Consider the following 22,588-nt stretch of genomic DNA (forward strand, 5'->3'; position numbering starts at 1 on the left):
GTATTATAATAAATAGTTCATGTTCGCTGGTCATATGCAATATGTAAACAAAACAAAAACACTTAATGACCAGTAGGAGGCTATTTATTCTGTGTATCTGTGGCTTAACTCAAGCACTTACATTTACAATGAAGATGTGTTGTATATTTTATAGCTTAGTCAAGATAATACAATTACATTTAAACATGCGTTAATAAAGATGCTTTTATTTTACTCAGTATAAAATAACAAGAGCCGTTCAATTATATATGAATGAAATACAATTTAGTGTATTGTTTAGACCTTTTTATTCAGTGTACAAAAGGTTGTGGATTAACATGCTTAAAGCCCCTTTGCACACCAAATGCAAATTTTCACCGCAAATCTCTCGCCGCGATTAACATTTTAAATCAAAACAGTGGATTCCGATGAAGCCGTCGCACCTGGAGTGAACATTCGTGCGCCGACAAAGCGATTTCTTTTTTTACTTTATGTCGATCTTTTTTTGCGCCTGACAATGAAATGCCCTGACCAATAAAATATGAGCTTTGGATCACGTGTCAGGAGCCGTTGCAGTTACCAAAACCAGCGCAACAGGTGGCGCTAAAGTACAGAAAGCTTTTTTGACAACCGTCATTAAATGCTGTAGAAACTGAAGTCTGTTGTATCATATTTAATACATGGATTTCAAAGGGGGCTTTTCAATAAAATAATATACAACATTTGAACCAAGCACAAGTTGCTTATATTCAGCAAATACTCATTTTAAAATATCAGTAACAATATAATCATTACTGTCACTTTTACTTTATTAAAATAAGCTATCATTTATCCCAATATAAAGGTCCGCGTTGCTGAATGGCCCACGCACATTACGTGTGATGCAAATTGCATCATCAGCACAGCCACGTGGCTTGACCGCGCACCGCGTAGATTTTCTTGACTCATGCACGTGGTCCTCGGCTGTGCGTGTCGTCTGCACATGCGCTGGCCATTGACTGTGCTAAAAAGTGTCACAAAGCAGTTGTAGCTTTTCTATGCATTCCTGTTCAATGAGGTATATTCAGAAAGGCAACGCAGTGGGCTGGGCGTGATCCGATCCAGAACATGCAAAAATAAAGTATACCTGGGCCTTAAGAGTCACAAGTCCGCCGCCATTCTAAATAGTTCGATATAAATATTGTAACTACTATATATGATAATCCAGTCAACTTGTCCAGTATGGAGGACAAAACCTGCAAAAATAGTAAGTAAATAAATCCATATATTTATGCATAAATAAATATAGATCTAATTAAATATGCGAGGAGATATACAAATAATTAAATAACTAAATAAATGCACACATTTAATGCAAAATAATACAATATAAAACATGGGGAAGTGCAAAAATGTTAAAGGAAATGTAAAAAAAAAAATAATAATTTAAACTTGATTTTTAATTCTGTATTTCTTTAATCATTAATTTATTTCTGAATGTAGTTCCGTATTTATTTTTACTTTGTGCAACATGCTAATGAGAGGATGTCAATCAAACATCAGTAGGCGGACTTTGACGCCATTGTCTGATCATTGTAAAAGTGCTTTGCTTGACTACGACGTTAATAAGGACGATACCGAATTTTCACAGTCAGTCAAAATAAAAGTTTAGCAAAGGATCTCGCTTATGATTCTCCAAACTATACAGTAAAAACAATTCACAGTATGCCCAACTCTTCGGTCACTACTACACCACTGTGTGAAAGGGCCATTAATCGGCGATTCAGCTTTTTAACCCTCCTTTGGTATTTGGTCATTTTTGACCAAAATAAATATTTACATTTAATAAAAATGGTTTTGTACTGCTCAGATAAAGAAAACTTGGTGACTTTTTCTCCATTTGCCATCTGAACATAAAAAAATCAATAAAAAAAACGGGTTTGATTCAATGAGTCTAAGTGGTCGTAAAAAAAAAGCAACACCTTTGGTATTCGCAGTCAAAATTGACCAACCATTGAAAATTAATGGGAAAGACCAAAAAATAGTTTTATTTTTGTTTGTTTTTTTATCTGTCAAAAACAATCAATAAATCCGCCACAATGCAGAAATAAATTACAGAAATTACAGGGTGAGACTCTAAAACATCCTCAGTGCAAAACATACACACACACACACAAACACACACAAACTTTATTTTTTATTTTTTTTATTTTTTTTTACATTTGTCAAATACAACCAATAAATCAACCTCAATGCTAAACACATACTCAGAAATGAACGTTTGAGATGATAACACACAAACAAAAACACAGAACCAGGGCATTATTAAATGGAGCCATCTTTTGGTCATTGTTGGCATAAGTCATCTGTTGTTTTCCAGCTGATGACAGCAATCTGACACACACACACGTTTGCAAAATTTTTACTATAGAACATTTGAAATTGCGAAATGTTTACTCTGATTCTTCTGTTTTATATTCTAATTGAATTTTCAGAATTTTGCAGTTCATTTCTGTTTCTTGATGTTCATTTTCTTGACATTATTATGCATTTATTTTGAGTTATTACATTTTTATGTTTGAAATAAATTATTGGTAGAAAAATGTTTATTCTGTATCTTCTCTTTGTAACACCATGGTCAGGTTTGATTGCAAACATAATGACATTAACTTCAAATCAATTTTAAAATGCTAAACTTTGACAAATAAAAGCTTGATAATGTCTAAATACTATATATATCCAAATGCATATCTTTTAATATTAGGTTACAAGTCATCAGACTACACAGTATGCGTCTACAGTCATCTACTGGCTGTTACTGGCATGACATGGTGTTCAAATCATGTTATTTATATTTTGTTCACCAGATGCCTCCAATTTATGTCACATTCTCATATTTTCTTCATGTTTCAACTTATAGAAGTGTAGGTTCTGAATAAAAAAAAAGAAAGAAAAGAAAATGCTTCTTTGTATATGCAAATTAATGGTAACATTTAGAAATGTACATGTAAATAAGATCAAAATAGCATAAAATCCCAAAAGAAATGCATAATTTTATTGTTCTTTAAGGAAGAAGAAATGGTATCATTATAAAATAAAGGGTTACACATCTAAACCTTCCGGTCAAAAATTGTTCAGTACCACAGGAGGGTTAAATCACATTGAGTTTGGAACAGGTATTTTCACTGTGAAAACAGTTCAGTTTATTATTTATCCCCATGGGAAATTTCATTTGGTGTTACATAAAGAAATAATCAAACACACACACACACGAAACAGGCACTTTTAACAGGCACATCTGCCCCTTTCCTCGAATTTGCATCATAGCACCCCCCTCTGTTTTAACCCACAATACAAATGCAATTCTCAGCCCTTCAGTTTGAGGTCATCAGGACTGATGTGTTTAATGACAGCACACATCAAAGACTGTATTTCCTGGCACGGCGTCGGCCGTTCTCTCCCAGAGCCAGTGAAACATTTCAATTAGTTTCTCTCAGATGTGGCGCACGCGACGATTTCCTGCATCTTTGGCCATAGATGAGATCCTGTCTGTGGCCTCCAGGACTCATCTTACACCCAGATGCCCTGAATATCACTTGAGAGTTTAAAACGGGTCCCCACCTCGAGTGTTTCAGGCCTTTTCATCTGTAGTGATTTTTCATTTTTGCAGTTACGACAAACATTGCATTGCAGTGACGGCTGTAGTGTCGAGTAATTACTTAAAAAAAAAAAAAAAAAAAAAAAAAAAAACACTTGGAATATAGTGCACAATTTATGTTTATGTTGACAGATGTTTTCTTTGTATTGCAAAAAATACAGTTAGTGTTTCATGGGAAAACAAAAATACATATGCGGGTTTGGAACAACATGAAAGTGGGTACATGATAACAGAATTTCATTTCTGCATGTTTCTAGAACTATGTCGATGCTGCTACTAAAGCCGCCCCAGCGATCAACTCTTCTAAAGTGGACAGTCTGGTGGTACCAAAACCAACGAGCGGCTCTCTGGACGACTCTGAGATGAAGAAGATTCTGGAAGAATGCAAACGACTGCAGATGGAGGTCGGCAAACTGAACGAGGAAAACCGCCATCTCAAGGTAATGCAAAAAGTGGCTTACTGTCAGTACATTTACATGCACTTTAAAAGTTTGGTTTTTATTTCAGTCGGATGATGCGATTATGCACATTTTCACAAAAACAAAAACCTCTAGGCCGATACCAATATTTTGCCATTTACCTTGTACAAAAGGTTTTTCACTGTTCTAACAAGAAAAAATTCCATTGAACATTGGATCTGTTGAACACATGACAGGCCAAAATTTGTAAGAAAGCCACAATGTAAGATAAATAGAAGATACGAAAATAACTAAATATGATAACATGATGATTGATGTGAAAAAAAGGTTATTTTGTACTTCTGAAACATTTTTGCACTTCTGTTTTTGCAGTTCAAAACAACAGAACTCACATTTTACATGCATGTACTGTATATGATAGAACATTACACATTCATACTTTGCATATGTTGGGCAATTCCGTGGAAGTGTCAACCACATCATGGAAAAATAAAAAGTTTAAACCAAAGGAACAAAACTCCCTTTTAAATTCTGTTTTATAGTGGTATAATAGATCATGAATAATGCAGTCCGGACCACTAGAGGGCGCCGCTTGCTCACACAGTACCGACTGGAGCAATGAATGCAGACTATATACACTATATTGCCAAAAGTATTCACTCACCCATCCAAATAATTGAATTCAGGTGTTCCAATCACTTCCATGGCCACAGGTGTATAAAATGAAGCACCTAGGCATGCAGACTGCTTCTACAAACATTTGTGAAAGAATGGGCCGCTCTCAGGAGCTCAGTGAATTCCAGCGTGGTACTGTGATAGGATGCCACCTGTGCAACAAGTCCAGTCGTGAAATGTCCTCGCTACTAAATATTCCACAGTCAACTGTCAGTGGTATTATAACAAAGTGGAAGCGATTGGGAATGACAGCAACTCAGCCACGAAGTGGTAGGCCACGTAAAATGACAGAGCGGGGTCAGCGGATGCTGAGGCGCATAGTGCGCAGAGGTCGCCAACTTTCTGCAGAGTCAATCGCTACAGACCTCCAAAGTTCATGTGGCCTTCAGATTAGCTCAAGAACAGTGCGTAGAGAGCTTCATGGAATGGGTTTCCATGGCCGAGCAGCTGCATCCAAGCCATCCATCACCAAGTGCAATGCAAAGCGTCGGATGCAGTGGTGTAAAGCACGCCACCACTGGACTCTAGAACAGTGGAGACGCGTTCTCTGGAGTGACGAATCACGCTTCTCCATCTGGCAATCTGATGGACGAGTCTGGGTTTGGCGGTTGCCAGGAGAACGGTACTTGTCTGACTGCATTGTGCCAACTGTGAAGTTTGGTGGAGGGGGGATTATGGTGTGGGGTTGTTTTTCAGGAGCTGGGCTTGGCCCCTTAGTTCCAGTGAAAGGAACTCTGAATGCTTCAGCATACCAAGAGATTTTGGACAATTCCACGCTCCCAACTTTGTGGGAACAGTTTGGGGATGGCCCCTTCCTGTTCCAACATGACTGCGCACCAGTGCACAAAGCAAGGTCCATAAAGACATGGATGAGCGAGTTTGGTGTGGAAGAACTTGACTGGCCTGCACAGAGTCCTGACCTCAACCCGATAGAGCACCTTTGGGATGAATTAGAGCGAAGACTGCGAGCCAGGCCTTCTCGTCCAACATCAGTGTCTGACCTCACAAATGCGCTTCTGGAAGAATGGTCAAAAATTCCCATAAAAACACTCCTAAACCTTGTGGAAAGCCTTCCCAGAAGAGTTGAAGCTGTTATAGCTGCAAAGGGTGGGCCGACGTCATATTAAACCCTATGGATTAAGAATGGGATGTCACTTAAGTTCATATGCGTCTAAAGGCAGATGAGCGAATACTTTTGGCAATATAGTGTATTAAAACACAGCCTTTTAAGGTTTAGTAATCACACAAAGTAATATTGCGATTTCAATCTTAATTTAATCAATCATGCAGCATTAATGGATATCATACCGTAGTCAAAGTCTGCTGGTTTCAAAGTGTTTTGGATGGTTTCCCTCATCATGTAGCCTATGGGTAAGTGCCGCTTTCACAACTGTCACGTCCATTTATGGTGTTATTTTTGGCATTAACGTGAGAACAGGAAGGAATAAAAATTAACCCTCTTGCGTTCAGAATCTGCATTTGCGGGTCAATTTTGACCCGGTGTAATTCAAGCTTATAAATCATTCATAACCTGATGGTTTTCATCAAAAGCTATATTGTTAGTCATTAACAGGTTCTTAACTGTTCATACTTGTAAAAAAATATATATTTTTGACATGTTATCTGACAAATAGAAAAGTTATTAATTAATATGCCTTTTTTTTTAAGAAATAATAAAATGTAGAAATTCTTTGACATTTCAAAATATACATTAACTACAGCAAAACAAGTGTGTTACATGTGAAGACATTTTTTTTATTAACATTTCTGTGAAATTTTATCTAACTAATATATAATTTATATTAGTGTCTGATGTGAGAATTACTAGTAATTTTTAGGGATGCACCGATACCACTTTTTCTCTTCCGATTCCAATATCGGAAATCTCAGTATCGGCCGATACCGATCCCATGCCGATACCAGTGTTGTTGTTTTTTAGTTTTTTTTGCATAATCAGTTTAGAATATCTTGACATTATTGTGTGGAACTAATTGGGAGTACTCTTTAATATGTAAAGAAACACAAACCTCTAACTACACATTATTTCAGTATACACTGCGTGCACAGTTATTAGGCAAATTGTATTCCTCAGGATTATTTTTATTGTTGAACAAACACAATGCTCTCGGTCAATCCAAAATGTTATTGAACTCCAAACCTGAATGTTTATCAAAGAAAAAGTGAGTTTTGTCTTTCTCAGGGGATTATGTAAGTGTGCACAATTATTAGGCAACTAAATTACAAAAATAATTTATCCAAACTCAATTGTTTATTCTCAATTTTTTGAGTAAGTGCAACAAATAAGTAACGCAAAATGACAATTAAATAACAGTTTTGGCCTTTCAAAAATATTCAGTGACCAATATAGCCACCCTTCTTTTCAATAACTGCCATGAGCCTTCCATCCATGGAGTCTGTCAGTTTCTTGATCTGTTCACCATCAACTGTCGCTGAAGCAGCAACCACAGCCACCCAAATGCTGTTCAAAGAGGTGTATTGTCCTCCTTCACGTTTGAGAAGGGCCCACAAGATTTACATCAGGTGAGTGAAGGGGGCCAAGTCATGTATTTGGGCGATCTGTGTGAGGCCCTGTGCTGGATAGCCAAGCAGTGTGAGTACTTGGATGCATGTGATGGAGCATTGTCCTGCATAAAGATCATGGCCTTCTTGAATGCTGAGGATTTCTTCCTGTACCACTGCTTGAAGAAAGTACTTTCCAGAAACTGGCAGTAGGTTTGAGAGTTGAGTTTCAGTCCATCTTCAACTCGAAAAGGTCCAACTACCTCATCCTTAATGATAGCAGCCCATACCAGCACCCCTCCTCCACCTTGCTGGCACCTGACCCGAAGTGGTGCCCTGTGTCCATTAGTGATCCAACCACGGGCCCATCCATCTGGTCCATCAAGAGTCACTCTCATTTCATCTGTCCATAAAACCTTCATGTCTTCATGTATTTCTTTGCCCAATCTTGACACTTCAGCTTGTGAATATATTCAGTGGTGGTCGTGTTTCAGCCTTCTTGACCTTGGCCATGTCTCTGAGCACTTGGCACCTTGTACTTCTGGACACTCCAGGTAGGTTGCAGTTCTGGAATATGGTGGCATTGGAGGATAATGGGTTCCTGGTAGCTTCACGTTTAATTCTTCTCAAGTCTTTTGCAGTTAATTTGCGCCTTTTCTTCTCCATGTGTTTCTTGCGCCCCAGTTGACTATTCGCAACAAAACGTTTGATTGTCCGGTGGTCACGCCTCAATAGTTTAGCTATTTCAAGAGTGTTGCATCCGTCTGAAAGGCATTTTACAATATTTGACTTTTCAGTGCCAGTGTGTTGGCCCATTTTACCTGAGGAAACGAAGCTGCCTAATAATTATGCACACCTTGATATAAGGTGTTAGTCACTTTCGCCACACCCTCCCTCATTACACAAATACATATCACCTGAAAATGACTGAATCCAATAAGCATTCAAGTTTATATGGCTTGGAGTTGGAAAATGTGCATGAAAATAATAAGATCAGAATACTCACTTGCCTAATAATTGGGCCGCAGTGTAAATGTATGGCTTATTAAGAAACATTATTGATGACAATAATAATAAATTGTTATTAATATTATTATTATTGACTTTTAATTTTAAATACAACAGTAATATATTTAAATCGTGCACGTTTTAAACCCTCACGCGTATATTTTGACATTCTGAACTCTCCAGGATGTCCTGTATGTGTCTGTTTGTAGGCAAGTTCACAGTAGTTTAATTCGCTTCTTATTCAGATTCTGGTAAAATGCTCCTCCGGTGCCGTTCTAAATGCATATTATAAGTGTACCGAACTATTGAGCATCTACATCTGAGATGCTGTTCTTGAGTAGCGCTCAGATATTGCACACCGCTGTGAAGGATAAAAATATCCACGAGTGCATCATCAGCCTGTGCGTGAGTTTGTCAACAGAGCAGCAACATTCACTAACGTACTATACGTGTACTTATTAAACACAGCCTTTTGTGATTCACAGCTATCGCACATCTTCAAGTGACTTTGAATAAAATGCACGAGTCATATGAACTGCTTTAATGGTGTTTTTATGGTTCTTTTATGTTATTTTTGGAGCTTGACAGTAACGTATACGACTAACACACATTATCGGATTTGGATCGGGCTCGTCAGACCAATACCCGATCCGTCTAAAAGCTTCAGTATCGGAGCCGATACTGATCCAGGTATCAGATCGGTGCATCCCTAGTAATTTTAATGAATTCCCTGTTACTCATAACTGCTCAATATAACTTGGTGGTCTTAAATTATGAAAGCAACATATTCTTTTTCAACTAAACATCATAAAACAACCGTACAGCTCAAGTATACAACATTAATACTTCTTTACTATGTTTTTATGCTAAATCTATTTATTTACTCTCATGAACTGTTGAATGTTGATGTGTGAGTTTGATGTAAGCTGGTAAAATGTGGTACATTTCCTCTTTCAAGCTCTATTTACACTAATGTGTGCATGAACTTTTGCTCTGGCCACACCCTCTTTACACAGTAGCACCTGTGAGTGTAGTGTGTGTATGTGTGTGTGTGACGTCGGTCATGTGTGTGTGTGTGTAGTGAGTGTGTGTGTGAGACTGTGTGTGTGACTGTGTGAGTGTGACTGTGTGTGTGTGTGTGTGTGTGTGAGAGACTGTGTGTGTGTGTGAGAGAGACTGTGTGAGACTGTGTGTGTGTGTGTGTGTGTGAGAGAGACTGTGTGTGTGTGAGTGTGTGTGTGTGTGTGAGAGAGACTGTGTGTGAGACTGTGTGTGAGACTGTGTGTGTGAGTGTGTGTGTGTGAGAGAGACTGTGTGTGTGTGTGAGAGAGACTGTGTGTGTGTGTGTGTGTGTGAGAGAGACTGTGTGAGACCGTGTGTGTGTGTGTGTGTGTGAGACTGTGTGTGTGTGTGAGTGACTGTGTGTGTGTGTGTGTGTGAGAGAGACTGTGTGAGACCGTGTGTGTGTGTGTGTGTGTGAGACTGTGTGTGTGTGTGTGTGTGTGAGACTGTGTGTGTGTGTGTGTGTGTGTGTGTGTGTGAGAGAGACTGTGTGTGTGTGAGAGAGACTGTGTGTGTGTGAGAGAGACTGTGTGTGTGTGAGAGAGACTGTGTGTGTGTGTGTGTGTGAGAGAGACTGTGTGAGACCGTGTGTGTGTGTGTGTGTGTGAGACTGTGTGTGTGTGTGAGTGTGTGTGTGTGTGTGAGAGAGACTGTGTGAGACCTGTGTGTGTGTGTGTGTGTGTGTGTGTGTGTGAGAGAGAGACTGTGTGTGTGTGTGAGAGAGAGACTGTGTGTGTGTGTGTGTGTGAGAGAGAGACTGTGTGTGTGTGTGTGTGTGAGAGAGAGACTGTGTGTGTGAGAGAGAGACTGTGTGTGTGTGAGAGAGACTGTGTGTGTGTGAGAGAGACTGTGTGTGTGTGAGAGAGACTGTGTGAGACCGTGTGTGTGTGTGAGTGAGACTGTGTGTGTGTGTGAGTGAGACTGTGTGTGTGTGTGAGTGAGACTGTGTGTGTGTGTGTGTGAGACTGTGTGTGTGTGTGTGTGTGTGTGTGTGTGTGTGTGTGTGTGTGTGTGTGTGTGTGACTGTATGTGTGCAGTCCTAGTGAGAGACAAAAAGTGAGTGAGAGAGTATGGGAAAGAGGCTAAATGTAAGTGAAATGTTTATGAGTAAAAATCGACATAGTATCATGTGTAAAGCCACAACTGATGCCGGCAGCACAAAAGATGTAACAATTTTTAAAAATGGTTTTACCTCTTAATTTTGTCTAAATCATCAGGGAAAAAATTATTATGTGTATTTTGATAGTCTTGGCAAAGTCACAAAGTTTGGTTCCCATACTGAAAACTATGTGGTATTTAAAAGTTATTATCATTTACCTATCCCGGGTCAAAAATGACCCGATAGGAGTGTTAAATATGACATGTTCTCAGGAGTGCCAGACCTTCTACATATTGTGGCTATTATTATTTCTGGATTGTGCATTTGAGTTCACAGAGTTTTTACAAAGTGTGTTACTAATTAATTATAAATTAACCATCTGCGTTTTCATGTTTATTACCGATATGCCGATAGTTTTAATTTGGTCAATAATTGGCCAATAAATATAGGCAGCCGATACATCGGTGCATCCCTACCAAGAATGCATTATGTAGGTCAAAATATGCACGTCCGTCTACTTTTTGAATATAATTTTTACTTTAAGTAGTCTTTTGATCTTCCTATCCATTTATTCCTAAATTAAGGTGTCTTTGATCATGTACTCAACTCATGAAGTTGAATATGCAAATTTTAGGAGAATTTGCATATCTACCTGTTAAATGTATATGTGGGTCTTTTTATGACTCGTGGTGTTCAGTTCAACTGGTATTACACTTGTAATACATTGAATGTTTTGTAATTAAATGTATATTAAATACCATCTTCACATTTATATTTACGTGTCATATGCATGTATAGCCGATGCTTTACATTATACCTAATTGCATATCCGTTCTAGGGTTAAAAGGTAAAAAGTGGGTTACACTTGATTTTACAGTGTCCTTGTTACAGTGTAATTACACAAGTAATACTGAGTAATATTAAGATGCTGTCTGGTCCGGTTCATGACCAGTGCTTGCTTTCTCTCGTCTGTATATTTCACTAATGACGTTTCGTTTGTTGTTCGTTTGTCAGGACGAAGGTTTGAGACTGCGGAAGTCTCAACGCAGCGACTACAGAACGACTAACTCCAACTCTCTGATCGGACGCGAATCCACTGCCAGCTCACTTCCCTCGCTCCTGGTCATCATGGCAGCCATCTTCATCGGATTCTTTCTCGGAAAGTTCATCCTGTAGGTGGCGACGGTGGGCGGTCGTTCTGAAGTGTTTTGCCTGCCTGACGAACGATTCTGGAGCGAGCAAACGAACGATCATATGGCCTGATGAAAGAGTCTTTCTGTTGACGTTTCCTTATCATTGGCCAGCAGCATCATGGACCCCTTTGTGTAGAACCATCATCCTACGGGCCCCGTCCCATAGGGGCTGACACTGTCAGTGCGAGAGTGACGGATGACTCCATCTCTCTTTTTCGGTTCATTTTCTGTTGTCTTTTTTCAGATGGATGCAAGAATCTATGAACTGCTTTATTTGGAGGTTTCGAAGACACGTTGAGAGAATGATGATGTAGAAGATGCAACCATCTCAAAGACGTTGACGAGTAAAGACGAGTTAAAACACTAACATAACAACAGCAATTTGTCCCCCTTCTCCCCAAACTCCATTTTGGTTTATTAAAAACTCAGTTGAAGCGTCTGTATTTTAATCCTTGCATCCAAACAAGAAAATAGCACATCACGTTTCAACCCTTTGTGTTCTGGACGGCCTTTAAAACCGCCGGAGATTTCGCCCCTTCACGGTTAGTTTTGTGGTGATGTCAACAGTTGGACTAGCGACACGGGTGACTCCTTCCTAATGTACATTTTGTTCTTTTTTCTGTTCCTAACAATATCAATGCAGACTGTTGTTATTATTATCATTTATTAATATTATTATTAATGTACTTTCACTCAGAACAGAGCATTTATCCACACAAATGTTCAATGATGTCTTCACTTTACTGTCTCATACTAGACAACATTGAAGAAATAAACTAAAAAATAAAATAAAACAACAGTTCTGTTTGTGTGATTTGTAATTCCGTGATTTGCATCTGTTTATATTTTCAGTATTTGTAATAATCAGTATTTACTGTATTGGGTTGGTAGCGTAGTGATTCAGCCTTCACACCTCAAGATGTGAAGTAATGTTCAATAATTCAACGTTCGGAGTCTGCTTATACCCCGGTTACCACATGTAGTATGCAGAAAACACGGACTGAATTCATGGAATCTAGTCATAAAAATGGCGTTAGCTATAAAACGCAGAATGTCATGGATTACGACATGAATGTTTGGATGCACAATTAATCCAATTTAAATTTGAAATATGTCCTAGTGTGATAATTAAACTGCAAAAGTCTGTGATTGATTTATTTAAATAAATATATAATCTGAAAATGATGCACTCTGAAGTGTGCAGCACATGCAGACTATGTATTTATTTAAACCACATCTTTACGGGCGGATTAATAATCACTCTGGGCCATGTAGTGAACTGTTTATCTGGAGGTGAGAAATTACCGTCAAAAACACAGAAACGCCAAAATAAAAGCACGATATAAATGGACGCATGTGTTTTTGCTTAAATATTGCACTTGTTGGGCACATAAAATGATCCTGGAAATATCCTGAAAAATTATGCCTTGAAAAGAGTTGGAACCCTGTGAGTTGTGATTGGTCTTTTCTTGCATCTATAGCTGCACTTGCCCTTTAAGAACAGTGTTGCCTTAACCCTCTTATGGTATTACAATATGGCACCTCCCTTTGGTCATTTTTGACCGGAAGGGTCAGATGTTTTTTTTTTTTGATGATGATGATAATGATACCATTTCCTCTTCCCTGAAGAACAATAAAATTATGCATTTCTTTTGGGAGTTTATGCTATTTTGATCTTGTTTACATGTACATTTCTAAATTTTACCATTAATTTGCATATATAGAAAAAAGAACATTTTTGGAAAAAATAGAAAATTCAGAGCCTACACTTCTATAAGTTGAAACATGAAGAAAATATGAGAATGTGACATAAATTGGAGGCAGATTGCTGCCATCTGGTGAACAAAATATAAATAACATGACTTGAACACCATGTCATGTCAGTAACAGCCAGTAGATGACTGTAGACACATACTGTGTAGTCTGATGACTTGTAACCTAATATTAGATTTTATCACAAGATATGCATTTGGATATTTATTTGGACATGATCAAACTATTATTTGTCAAAGTTTAGCTGTTTAAAATTGATTTGAAGTGTCAGTTTTTGCAGTTTATGTCATTATGTTTGCAATCAAACCTGACCATGGTGTTACAAAGAGAAGACACAGAAACATTTTTCTACCAATAATTTATTTCTAACATAAAAATGTAATAATAATGTCAAGAAAATGAACATCAAGAATCAGAAATTAACTGAAAATCTGCATGAAGATTTATTAAAATGCTGCTTTTGTTTTCTATAGAAAGCAAAATATGGGTTTGGAACGACATGAACATGAGCAAATAATGATATGGCTAAAATTCAATTAGAGTATAAGATAGAATAATCAGAGTAAACATTTTGCAATATCAAACTTTCTGTAGTAAAAATTTGTTTTGCAAACGTGTGTGTGTGTGTGTGTGTGTGTGTGTCAGATTGCTGTCATCAGCTGGAAAACAACAGATGATTTGTAATGCCAACAATGACCATAAGATGTCTGTAGAGCTCCACTTATTGATGCTGTGTATGTGTGTGTGTGTGTGTTCTGCATTGTGTTATTGTCTCACCCCTTCATATCTGAGAGTGTGTTTAGCATTATGACTGATTTATTGTTTTTTTTAAAGTCTCACCAGTTCACGTGTGTGTGTGTGTGTACGTTTTGCACTGAGGATGTTTTAGAGTCTCACCCTGTAATTTCTGTCTTTTTTCTGCATTGTGGCTGATCTATTGATTGCATTTGACAAAGATTTAAAAAAAAAAAAAAAAAGAAATTCTCTGTTTTTTGGTATTTCCAATTCATTTTTAATGGTCGGTCAGTTTTGACCACGAATACCAAAGGTGTCTTTTTTTTTTTTTTTTTTTTTTACGACCACTTAGACTTATCAAGGCCATTTTTTATTTATTTTTGATATGTTCAAATGGCAAAGGAAGGAAAAGTCACCAAGTCTTATACTGCTCAGATAAAGGAAACCGATTTTATTAAATGAGGAAAATTTATGACCGAATACCATAGGAGGGTTAAAGGAAAAATGGCTAATCTTGTCATTTTTCCCATCACATCCAAACAGTCCTGTTCTTCTTTTATAATCTGAACATTGCAATGATTAAAAAAGAAATCTGCTTTATTTTGTTTATACTCTCACAGTCCAGTTATGTGGACACTGTCTGTCTGTAACTGATAAACTGTAGTGCAGCGTTATCTTTAATATACAGTTTAGTTTCAACATACTTTAAAACAAAAGATCTGAAGATATAAAATCTTCGATGTCACACTTCTAAAACAATCATATGGTTGTTTGTTTGTAAAATGTAAAGAAAAAGGAAACTTCCATAAAATTCCCTTCCTGTTCCCCTCAACTCCGGATGAGATTAATGGCAAACATTCCCTGAAATGACAGTTCTGATTGGCACTATACATCCAGACACTATACAGAAATGGTTTTATTCTATGTAGTCGATACAGTGAAAAAGTTTACTTGTACCTCAACTGAGAGCCTGGTTATTACTAAAATTACTTAATTAAAAAAAAAAAACCTACTGGCCTGAAAACTGGAACATTTTCATGTATTAGAGACTCCCTTCAGTTAAAGAGTTCATTTGAAGCTTTCCAAAAAACTGAAGTCTACAAAGGTCGTGTTGTTTCAGCAGTTAGAATATTTCCCTTTTGTTCCATGTAGCCCTTAAATGGTTCATTTCGTCTTTAAACTCACATTTAGAAAAATACCTCTTGTACAAACGTCCACAGCGTAAATCAGTCGTACTGCAGTGAAATCTTTAAAGGGTCAGTTCAACAAAAAAATGTAATAAAAATAATTAAATCGTTAATTAGTCAAAAGCAAAGTCATATGATGGCTATGGAAGCCCTGAACCGCAAGGTGGAAAAACAAATATTTCATTAAGTGCTTACTGTTAGTGGCACCTGGTGGCTGAGTTTGGTACCACATGCTAACTGTTAGCTAGCAAGAAGAAAAAAAATTCTCATGTGTTGCCATTTGAGAAAAAAAAAAAAATTTCAGAGCAAAAAAGAAATTATAAAAAAATTTGCCTGAAAGAAAAAGCCTATGAAAAAAATTCTCCACAATTTTTGTTTTCCCACTCCGGCAATTTTTTTTCTCTCTCTCTCTGGAAAACCAAAATAAATACATTTTTTTCCGAATTTTTTTTTTGTTTTCTCTGAAATCTTTTTTTAAGCATGAAATCTTGTGACAGAATGTGGGGAAGGTCATCAAACAATCAGAAATAACTCCCGTTGTCACACTTGACGACAAATGTCATATGAAACCTGAGATGTGTTCATTTAATTGTGGGATTTCCTGTATTAGGAGACTTTTTAACATTGTTTTGCAAAACATTCTTGTTATAGTATTATACTATAGCTATATGATGTCATGCTTACTGATAGTGGCAGCTGGTGGCCGAGGTTGGTACCACATGTTAATTGTATGATAGCAAACAAATTCAGAAAAAAATTTCAGAGAGAAAAAAAAAGACAAATTTGGCCAGAGAGAACGTGGCTTCCGTAGATAGCTTTGTACGAGGAATAGACTGAAATTTAAAGCTTTATTCACCGATAATTTTCCCTGTATGACTTGGAGTAATAGCCATACTTTAATGCCTCTTTTATCGTGTTTTTTTTTTTTGTCCTTTTTTGAGCTTGACAGCTTTTCTACAGAAAACAAAATATGGGGTTGGAACAACATGAGGGTGAGTAAATAATGACATGGTGAACCTTTCCTTTAAGACTCATTTCCAAACAGCCATATATAATGATACTTAGTCTTGTCGGCTGCGGGTACACAGAAGTGAAAACGTTCATCTTCGTTCTAGTAGACAAAGTGCGTTTACTGTTGTGCAGCAATTTTTATTTGATGCATCTCATTTATTATCATCCAGGCTCTTCAGATAAAATGTCAAAAACGTAAGACCCAAGTGCATTCTGGGTCATTATGAGTGCTTAAGCATGTTCAATCTCACGTCTTTGCCAAGTTGGCGTTTACAAAAATGTCTGCTCTGTTTGTCTCTGTTTAACTCCGTCAACTAAAGAAAACCACAAACGCCACACTCGAGATCACCGCCACTGTCGTCGGCAGGTTGTCATAACCGTTGCTTAGCCGTTGCAGCCGGTCTGCGTCTTGGCCCGTGTTGACCTTTGACCTCCGGCTGCTGGCGGAACACTGGACCAGCGGCATCTGGTAAGAAGTGGCTCTCTTCTCTGGATGATCTGGACTGAATCCGTCACTGGGACGCTGTCCGTTGTAGAGCAGGTATCTTCCGTGAACGTCCTGTTCCATTCGGAAGAGCTCGTACTCCGTGTGCGGGAGGCGTATCCCCAGCGCTACGCAGCCATTGGTCGAAGTAACATCCTGTTCCACACCCACCTGCCAAGAGCCCTGAACGCCGCACTCGTTTCCGTTAAAGACGTTCAGCAGTGACGTGGTGGCGAGATCCATGGGCATCACACGCATGTGGTTCACTGGAAAGAGGCACACACAAAAAAAGAGAACTAGTTCAACTTCAACCTATATGTATTAAATGTTTTTGGGTCATTCTTACAATTTGTTGACTTAAGTCCCGAGTACATTTGTGGTATTTGTTTCATTCCAACGGATTACAATTTTAACCCTATAACACTGACTGTATCAAATCTGATGCGCTGTTTTCTAAAGCCTGTGCATCATTAACAATCAAAATTGTACAGGATATCCTGTTGTCTGCAATGTACTAGATGTCTGCTGCCACCTGGTGTACGTTTCTGGGCATTTCTTGATGGAAAAATATATTTATTTTTACATTTACCAAAAATGTCCGCGTTTTTATTGCATGTACTCATTTTGTATGTGAAATATTCGCTGTTTTTAATGGTAAAAGTGACTAATTATAATTTTACTGATATTTTAAAATGAGTATTTGCTGAATATAAGCAACTTGTGCTTGGTTCAAATGTTGTATATTATTTTATTGAAAAAGCCCCCTTTGAAATCCATGTATTAAATATGATACAACAGACTTTTGAGGAATATCTCTCAATCATCATTACATTACATTCATGCACACCACAAAACAAATCACAGAGCTTTGAAAATTCTGACATATACATTTTATTTAAAGTGTGAACTAATATTTCTGTGTATTTTCATATATGCAGCCTGCTCTGTCATTATAAAGATCTCATTATTTTACATTATACACTATTATGATGTCATCTTACCATAAGTTCCTGAGACCCAGCGATAAAGTTTTACAATTTCCCTTTTTTAAATGTCAATATAGTGTTTGTTGCATAAAATACATATGATAAAAAATTATATAAAAAAAGAATATTTGATACTGTGATACATTTCAGTCCATATTTACAGAGCATGGAGAGGAAGTTGTCATGGCCAAACTCTCAAACATTTGGGATCTCTGAAAAGCCCAGAGAGTCCTCTGATAATACCCCAAGATTTACCACTGTAGAAAAACTTACACAACAAATGTCCTGCACAGAAATGACCTTTAAAGCCTAATGGATCAAATATGATACATAAAAATAAAACGTGCATTTTTTACGATTTATTTTTATAGTTTGTCTAATGGTACTAAAAACAGTTTAATGTCCACAAAATTTGAATGTTCTGACAACTCTTTTATATGTCAGGCTTTACAGGGTTAATAGGCTTGTTAAAAAGAATAAATACTATTTATAATGTCACACACTGCTGTGCACCTAAAAGTCATATTTTAAATAATTTATTTTTTTATTTTGTATTTCACTAGTGTAATTTATTCATGTCTCCAGAAATGCATCTTAAACATATAAAAAAAAAAAAAAGAAAAAGAAAAAAAGTGCTAAATAAAGTTTTTTTTACTTTAGGATTGATAGATGACGCATTGTAAAGATAATCATAAATAATATTTACTTATAAGCTAGAACGTTTATTTTTACATGCTTGAATTGAGTACAAATGTAGAATTAATTTGAACATCATGCTTAAACTAAATAATTTAATGTAGAAAGTGCTTGATCTCTTAAACTCTGCGGACCCGCCGGCGGGTCCATAAGGGGGCGCTATGTCGCGGAAAAAAGTTTACGCTTAAAACGTTAAAGTCTCTGTATACATAAGTCAGACATATGAGGTGTCATTTGAAAGCTTAGAATCTGAGCTTTTCAGAGATAACATTACTTCTGCATTTATTTTACTTAAATTAACAAAATAAGGCCTTAAAACATTCGTGTTGCAAATCAGCGCCCCCTAGAGGTCATGCTATAAAAAATATGAATTTAAAAGTCTTTCAAATAGCACTTAAATAGACAAGTCATATATCAAATGAAAGCTCTCATTCTCAGGAATGCGACTGTACAGTATTTTGTTGCCCTAATATCACAGTTCAAAAGATTTTCAAAAGAATCATGAAGTGAAATATGATTTCTGTAAGTTATCAAATACAAACGTCCCTTTTATGCTCCGATAATTTCTGCTGTAAGCCCCAAATAGCTAAAAACTATATCTGCTTTTACCTTAGGAAGTTCTCTAAACAATGAGCCATTGTTTACTTGTCTATGAGCTTGCTTGTGTGAATAATCCAATGTTCTATCTTAGACGTCCAGAATGAAATATGCATTCCAGCAGGAAAAACATGCTAAACAAATTTTCGTAAATATGTTTTATCGACTATATATCATCATCGCAAAGGGGAGGGTGTCCGCATTCTAATGACACCTAGATTGAGGTTCTAGTCCACTCAGAGGCCGAGATCTTCGACAAAACAATGAGGGTGGTGCTTGAACTGAAAATTAGACTGAATGTGACGAGCACATCTGTAAGGGCTAAAATGCGTTACAGCGCCACCTACATTTCAGATCTGTATATTGTGCCTGGAATGTGATAGAGGAAAAAAAATTCTAGTGCTTTATGCCATCTAGTGGAATAAAATAAGACTTTTTGGAGGGAGATGGAGTGAACAGAACCAGTTATTGAGTTATTTAAAACAAAATGTTACCTTTAAATACAAACTCTGTGCCACCCATCACACGGGTTGAATGAAGTCCGCAGCTGTAGCGTCCTCTGGCGTAGATGCTGAACGTGGGGTGTTTGCAGACCGGGTCAGAATAATGATAATAATGACCCTCCCACGTGTTGTTATTGTCGTGGAAGATAAAGTGTCGTGTGAGGAAGAGAACCTCCGGCCGCACCTCACAGCGCTGGGACACCCACTGCCCGTGCAGACTCACCGTCAGGTCCGGCCGTGGTGGGAGAACAGGCGGATGAAACTCATCTGAGCGGCTGATGATGCGGCAGGCGATGCAGCTGAGATCATGGTTCTGAGAACAGATAATATTAGACTACTGATCTGATCTGATTATTAAAACTGATTAGCTTCAGTGGATCAAATGTCCAAACATGAAACACAGAATAACATCCTCTTGGACAAAGAACTGTTCTGTTAGTTTAAATGTCTGTAATGCCACAAATGATTTCTGATCAAGATAATTGAAGGTAATCAATCAGTTTATCCAATTAATTAGACTGATTTAATCTGTGACAGCTATTTACTGGTGGTGCTAAACAGACATGACATCACTAAAGAAAAGAAAATACAAGAGCGAAAACCTTTCTTTGCAATTAAATTCAATTAAATAAATGATAATTTTCAAGTATGATTTAAAGATGCTAATCTACACTAATACAATGATATAATACATTTTAATTAAGCTATTAAGAAAAACATCAAACTGCATTGTCAGTATGAGCTTTTTAGTTCAAATCTTGGAGGAATGCAATTTGTTTAGATAAATGAATCAAAATCATATGGAGCATAAAACCTGCCAATATTAAATAAATAAATACAATGATTCAAATTAAAACCTCACAAACCATTTTATTTCCACAAAGTGTCTGTAAAATATGTACCAAAATTAAAAATAAAATTAAATGATTTAATTTTCATTTTCACAGTGACAATGCTTCATCCCTGTCAAATTAAAAGCTCAAATGCAGTTACTGATTTTAAATTCCATTTCCACTGCAATCTTTTTTTTTATCCCCAATTTGGAATGCCCAATGCGCACTAAGTCTACATGGTGGCGTAGTGATTCGCCTCAATCTGGGTGGCGGAGGATGAATCTCAGTTGCCTCCGCGTCTGAGACCGTCAATCCACGCATCTTATCACGTGCTTGTTGAGCGCGTTACCACGGAGACGTAGCGCGTGTGGAGGCTTCACGCTATTCTCCGCGGCATCCACGCACAACTCACCACGCGCCCCACCGAGAGCGAGAACCACATTATAGTGACCACGAGGAGGTTACCCCATATGACTCTACCCTCCCTAGCAACTGGGCCAATTTGGTTGCTTAGGAGACCTGGCTGGAGTCACTCAGCACACCCTGGATTCGAACTCACAACTCCAGGGGTGACAGTCAGCGTCAATACACGCTGAGCTACCCAGACCCCCACTCCGCTACAATCTTGATGCAAGACTGTCAAAGCAAATATGAAAAATAAATTGCGAATTAATTTTTCCAAAGCATTTTCTCAGTCTTAGCACAATAAAAGTGATCAAATAAAAATTCAAAGTTCAGTTTTAACTATTTTAACATTGAGAAAATGCTTTGGAAAAAAATGTATTTGCAATTTATTTTTCTCATATGCAATACTATTTTAATATTGACCGTCTTGCATCAAGGTTGCAGTGAAAATGGCATTTAAAATCAGCAATTGCATTTTAGTTTTTAATTTGACAGGGACAAAGCATTGTCTGTGTGTAAATTAAAATTAAATAATTTAATTTTACTTTTAATTTTGGCACATATTTTTACTGTCACTTTGAGGAAATGAAACGGTTTAATTTAATTTTATAATTTTTTTCAGTTCATTTATTTGTTTAATATTGGCAGGTTTTATGCTCCATAAAAATAACCACTTTATCATGAATCGAAACATTTTAGCGGCCAGGGTGCTTTTAATTTGTTGTTTCTTTGTCAGGGTGCAGAATATTTTGCCTTGATTTTCATAGGCAGATATTCATGTTTTTGTTAGCAACCTGTATGTACATACTATAACATAAACATTAATAAGCAAAATAAATGCAACTTGTAGTAAATTGAACTTTGAATATAAATAGGTCTATACAAAATGCAACTAATTAGGGATGTCCCGATACCATTTTTCTGAGACCGAGTATGAGTACCGTTACTTTTTTTTTTTGGTGCTCCTCGATACCGTTTATTTCAATTTTATCATCAATATGTTGTTTAAATAAATACATTCATTAAAAATGTAATTAAAATACAAAAATGAATTGCTGCATCACAGATGTGAGATATTGCTTAAATATAATACAATTAATATTGATTTATGACGGTGTTATCCTTGTATGATCCAATGAGAGCTTTAAAAGGATCGTGTTAACTGGGGATGTGCGCGTGCACGTGAATAATTTTACTTGCATTTTCAGCAGATTCGTTCAAGATTCGTTCATTTTTCTTGGCTCTTTTGGAATTTACATTGAAGAAATCCGCTGAAAGTGCAAGTAAAATTAATCACATGCATGCACACATCCCCAGATGATTCATAACACCGGCGTCATCACAACACTGTCTCCACACATTCACAAGTGTTCACAATTGCAACGCGCCGCTCATGCAAACTATATATTCGTAACATTAAATCGTAGCTTTTGCAGTAAAATAATATCACTAGGACATAACATGATTTTAATTTGTGTGCGGAATGTTTACGTAATGACATTGGTACGTCAGATGGTATCGGTTTTTGGTATCGGGGCATTTTTACGAGTACGAGTACATGAGCGCGGTATCGGACCTGATTTTGATACTAGTATCGTATCAAGACATCCCTACGACTAATACATATTGAAAACACCCTGTTTTTTTCTTAGTCAAAAAGGCTATTTATTGAAAGTATGCTGCAAAACTGCTGATGTTAAAATTTACATGGCTGAAATTGGCCAATATACTATGACGGCGTTTTAGTGCCATCGGGAAAAAAAATACATTCCAAGATTGCGAGAAT

General features: G+C 37.1%; 2 protein-coding genes across 2 annotated transcripts in view; one reads left to right on the plus strand and one right to left on the minus strand.

Moving 5' to 3' along the window:
- Positions 1–14,437, plus strand: part of LOC127443051 (vesicle-associated membrane protein-associated protein A-like) — a 31,172-nt gene extending 16,735 nt beyond the window's left edge. Inside the window, exons 5-6 of the mRNA XM_051701531.1 lie at positions 3,874–4,056; positions 11,414–14,437. Coding sequence (XP_051557491.1) covers positions 3,874–4,056; positions 11,414–11,575 — 345 coding nt within the window. The 3' untranslated portion in view covers positions 11,576–14,437. The remainder of the gene's footprint in view (positions 1–3,873; positions 4,057–11,413) is intronic.
- Positions 14,438–15,656: 1,219 nt separating this feature from the next.
- LOC127443031 (protein APCDD1-like) overlaps positions 15,657–22,588 on the minus strand; it is a 41,120-nt gene continuing 34,188 nt past the window's right edge. Inside the window, exons 4-5 of the mRNA XM_051701510.1 lie at positions 19,556–19,877; positions 15,657–17,048 (exon numbers count right to left, since the gene is read on the minus strand). Of these exons, the coding sequence (XP_051557470.1) occupies positions 16,609–17,048; positions 19,556–19,877 (762 nt within the window). The 3' untranslated portion in view covers positions 15,657–16,608. The remainder of the gene's footprint in view (positions 17,049–19,555; positions 19,878–22,588) is intronic.

Source organism: Myxocyprinus asiaticus, chromosome 6 (assembly GCF_019703515.2).
Source record: "Myxocyprinus asiaticus isolate MX2 ecotype Aquarium Trade chromosome 6, UBuf_Myxa_2, whole genome shotgun sequence".
Classification (NCBI taxonomy): Eukaryota; Metazoa; Chordata; class Actinopteri; order Cypriniformes; family Catostomidae; genus Myxocyprinus; species Myxocyprinus asiaticus.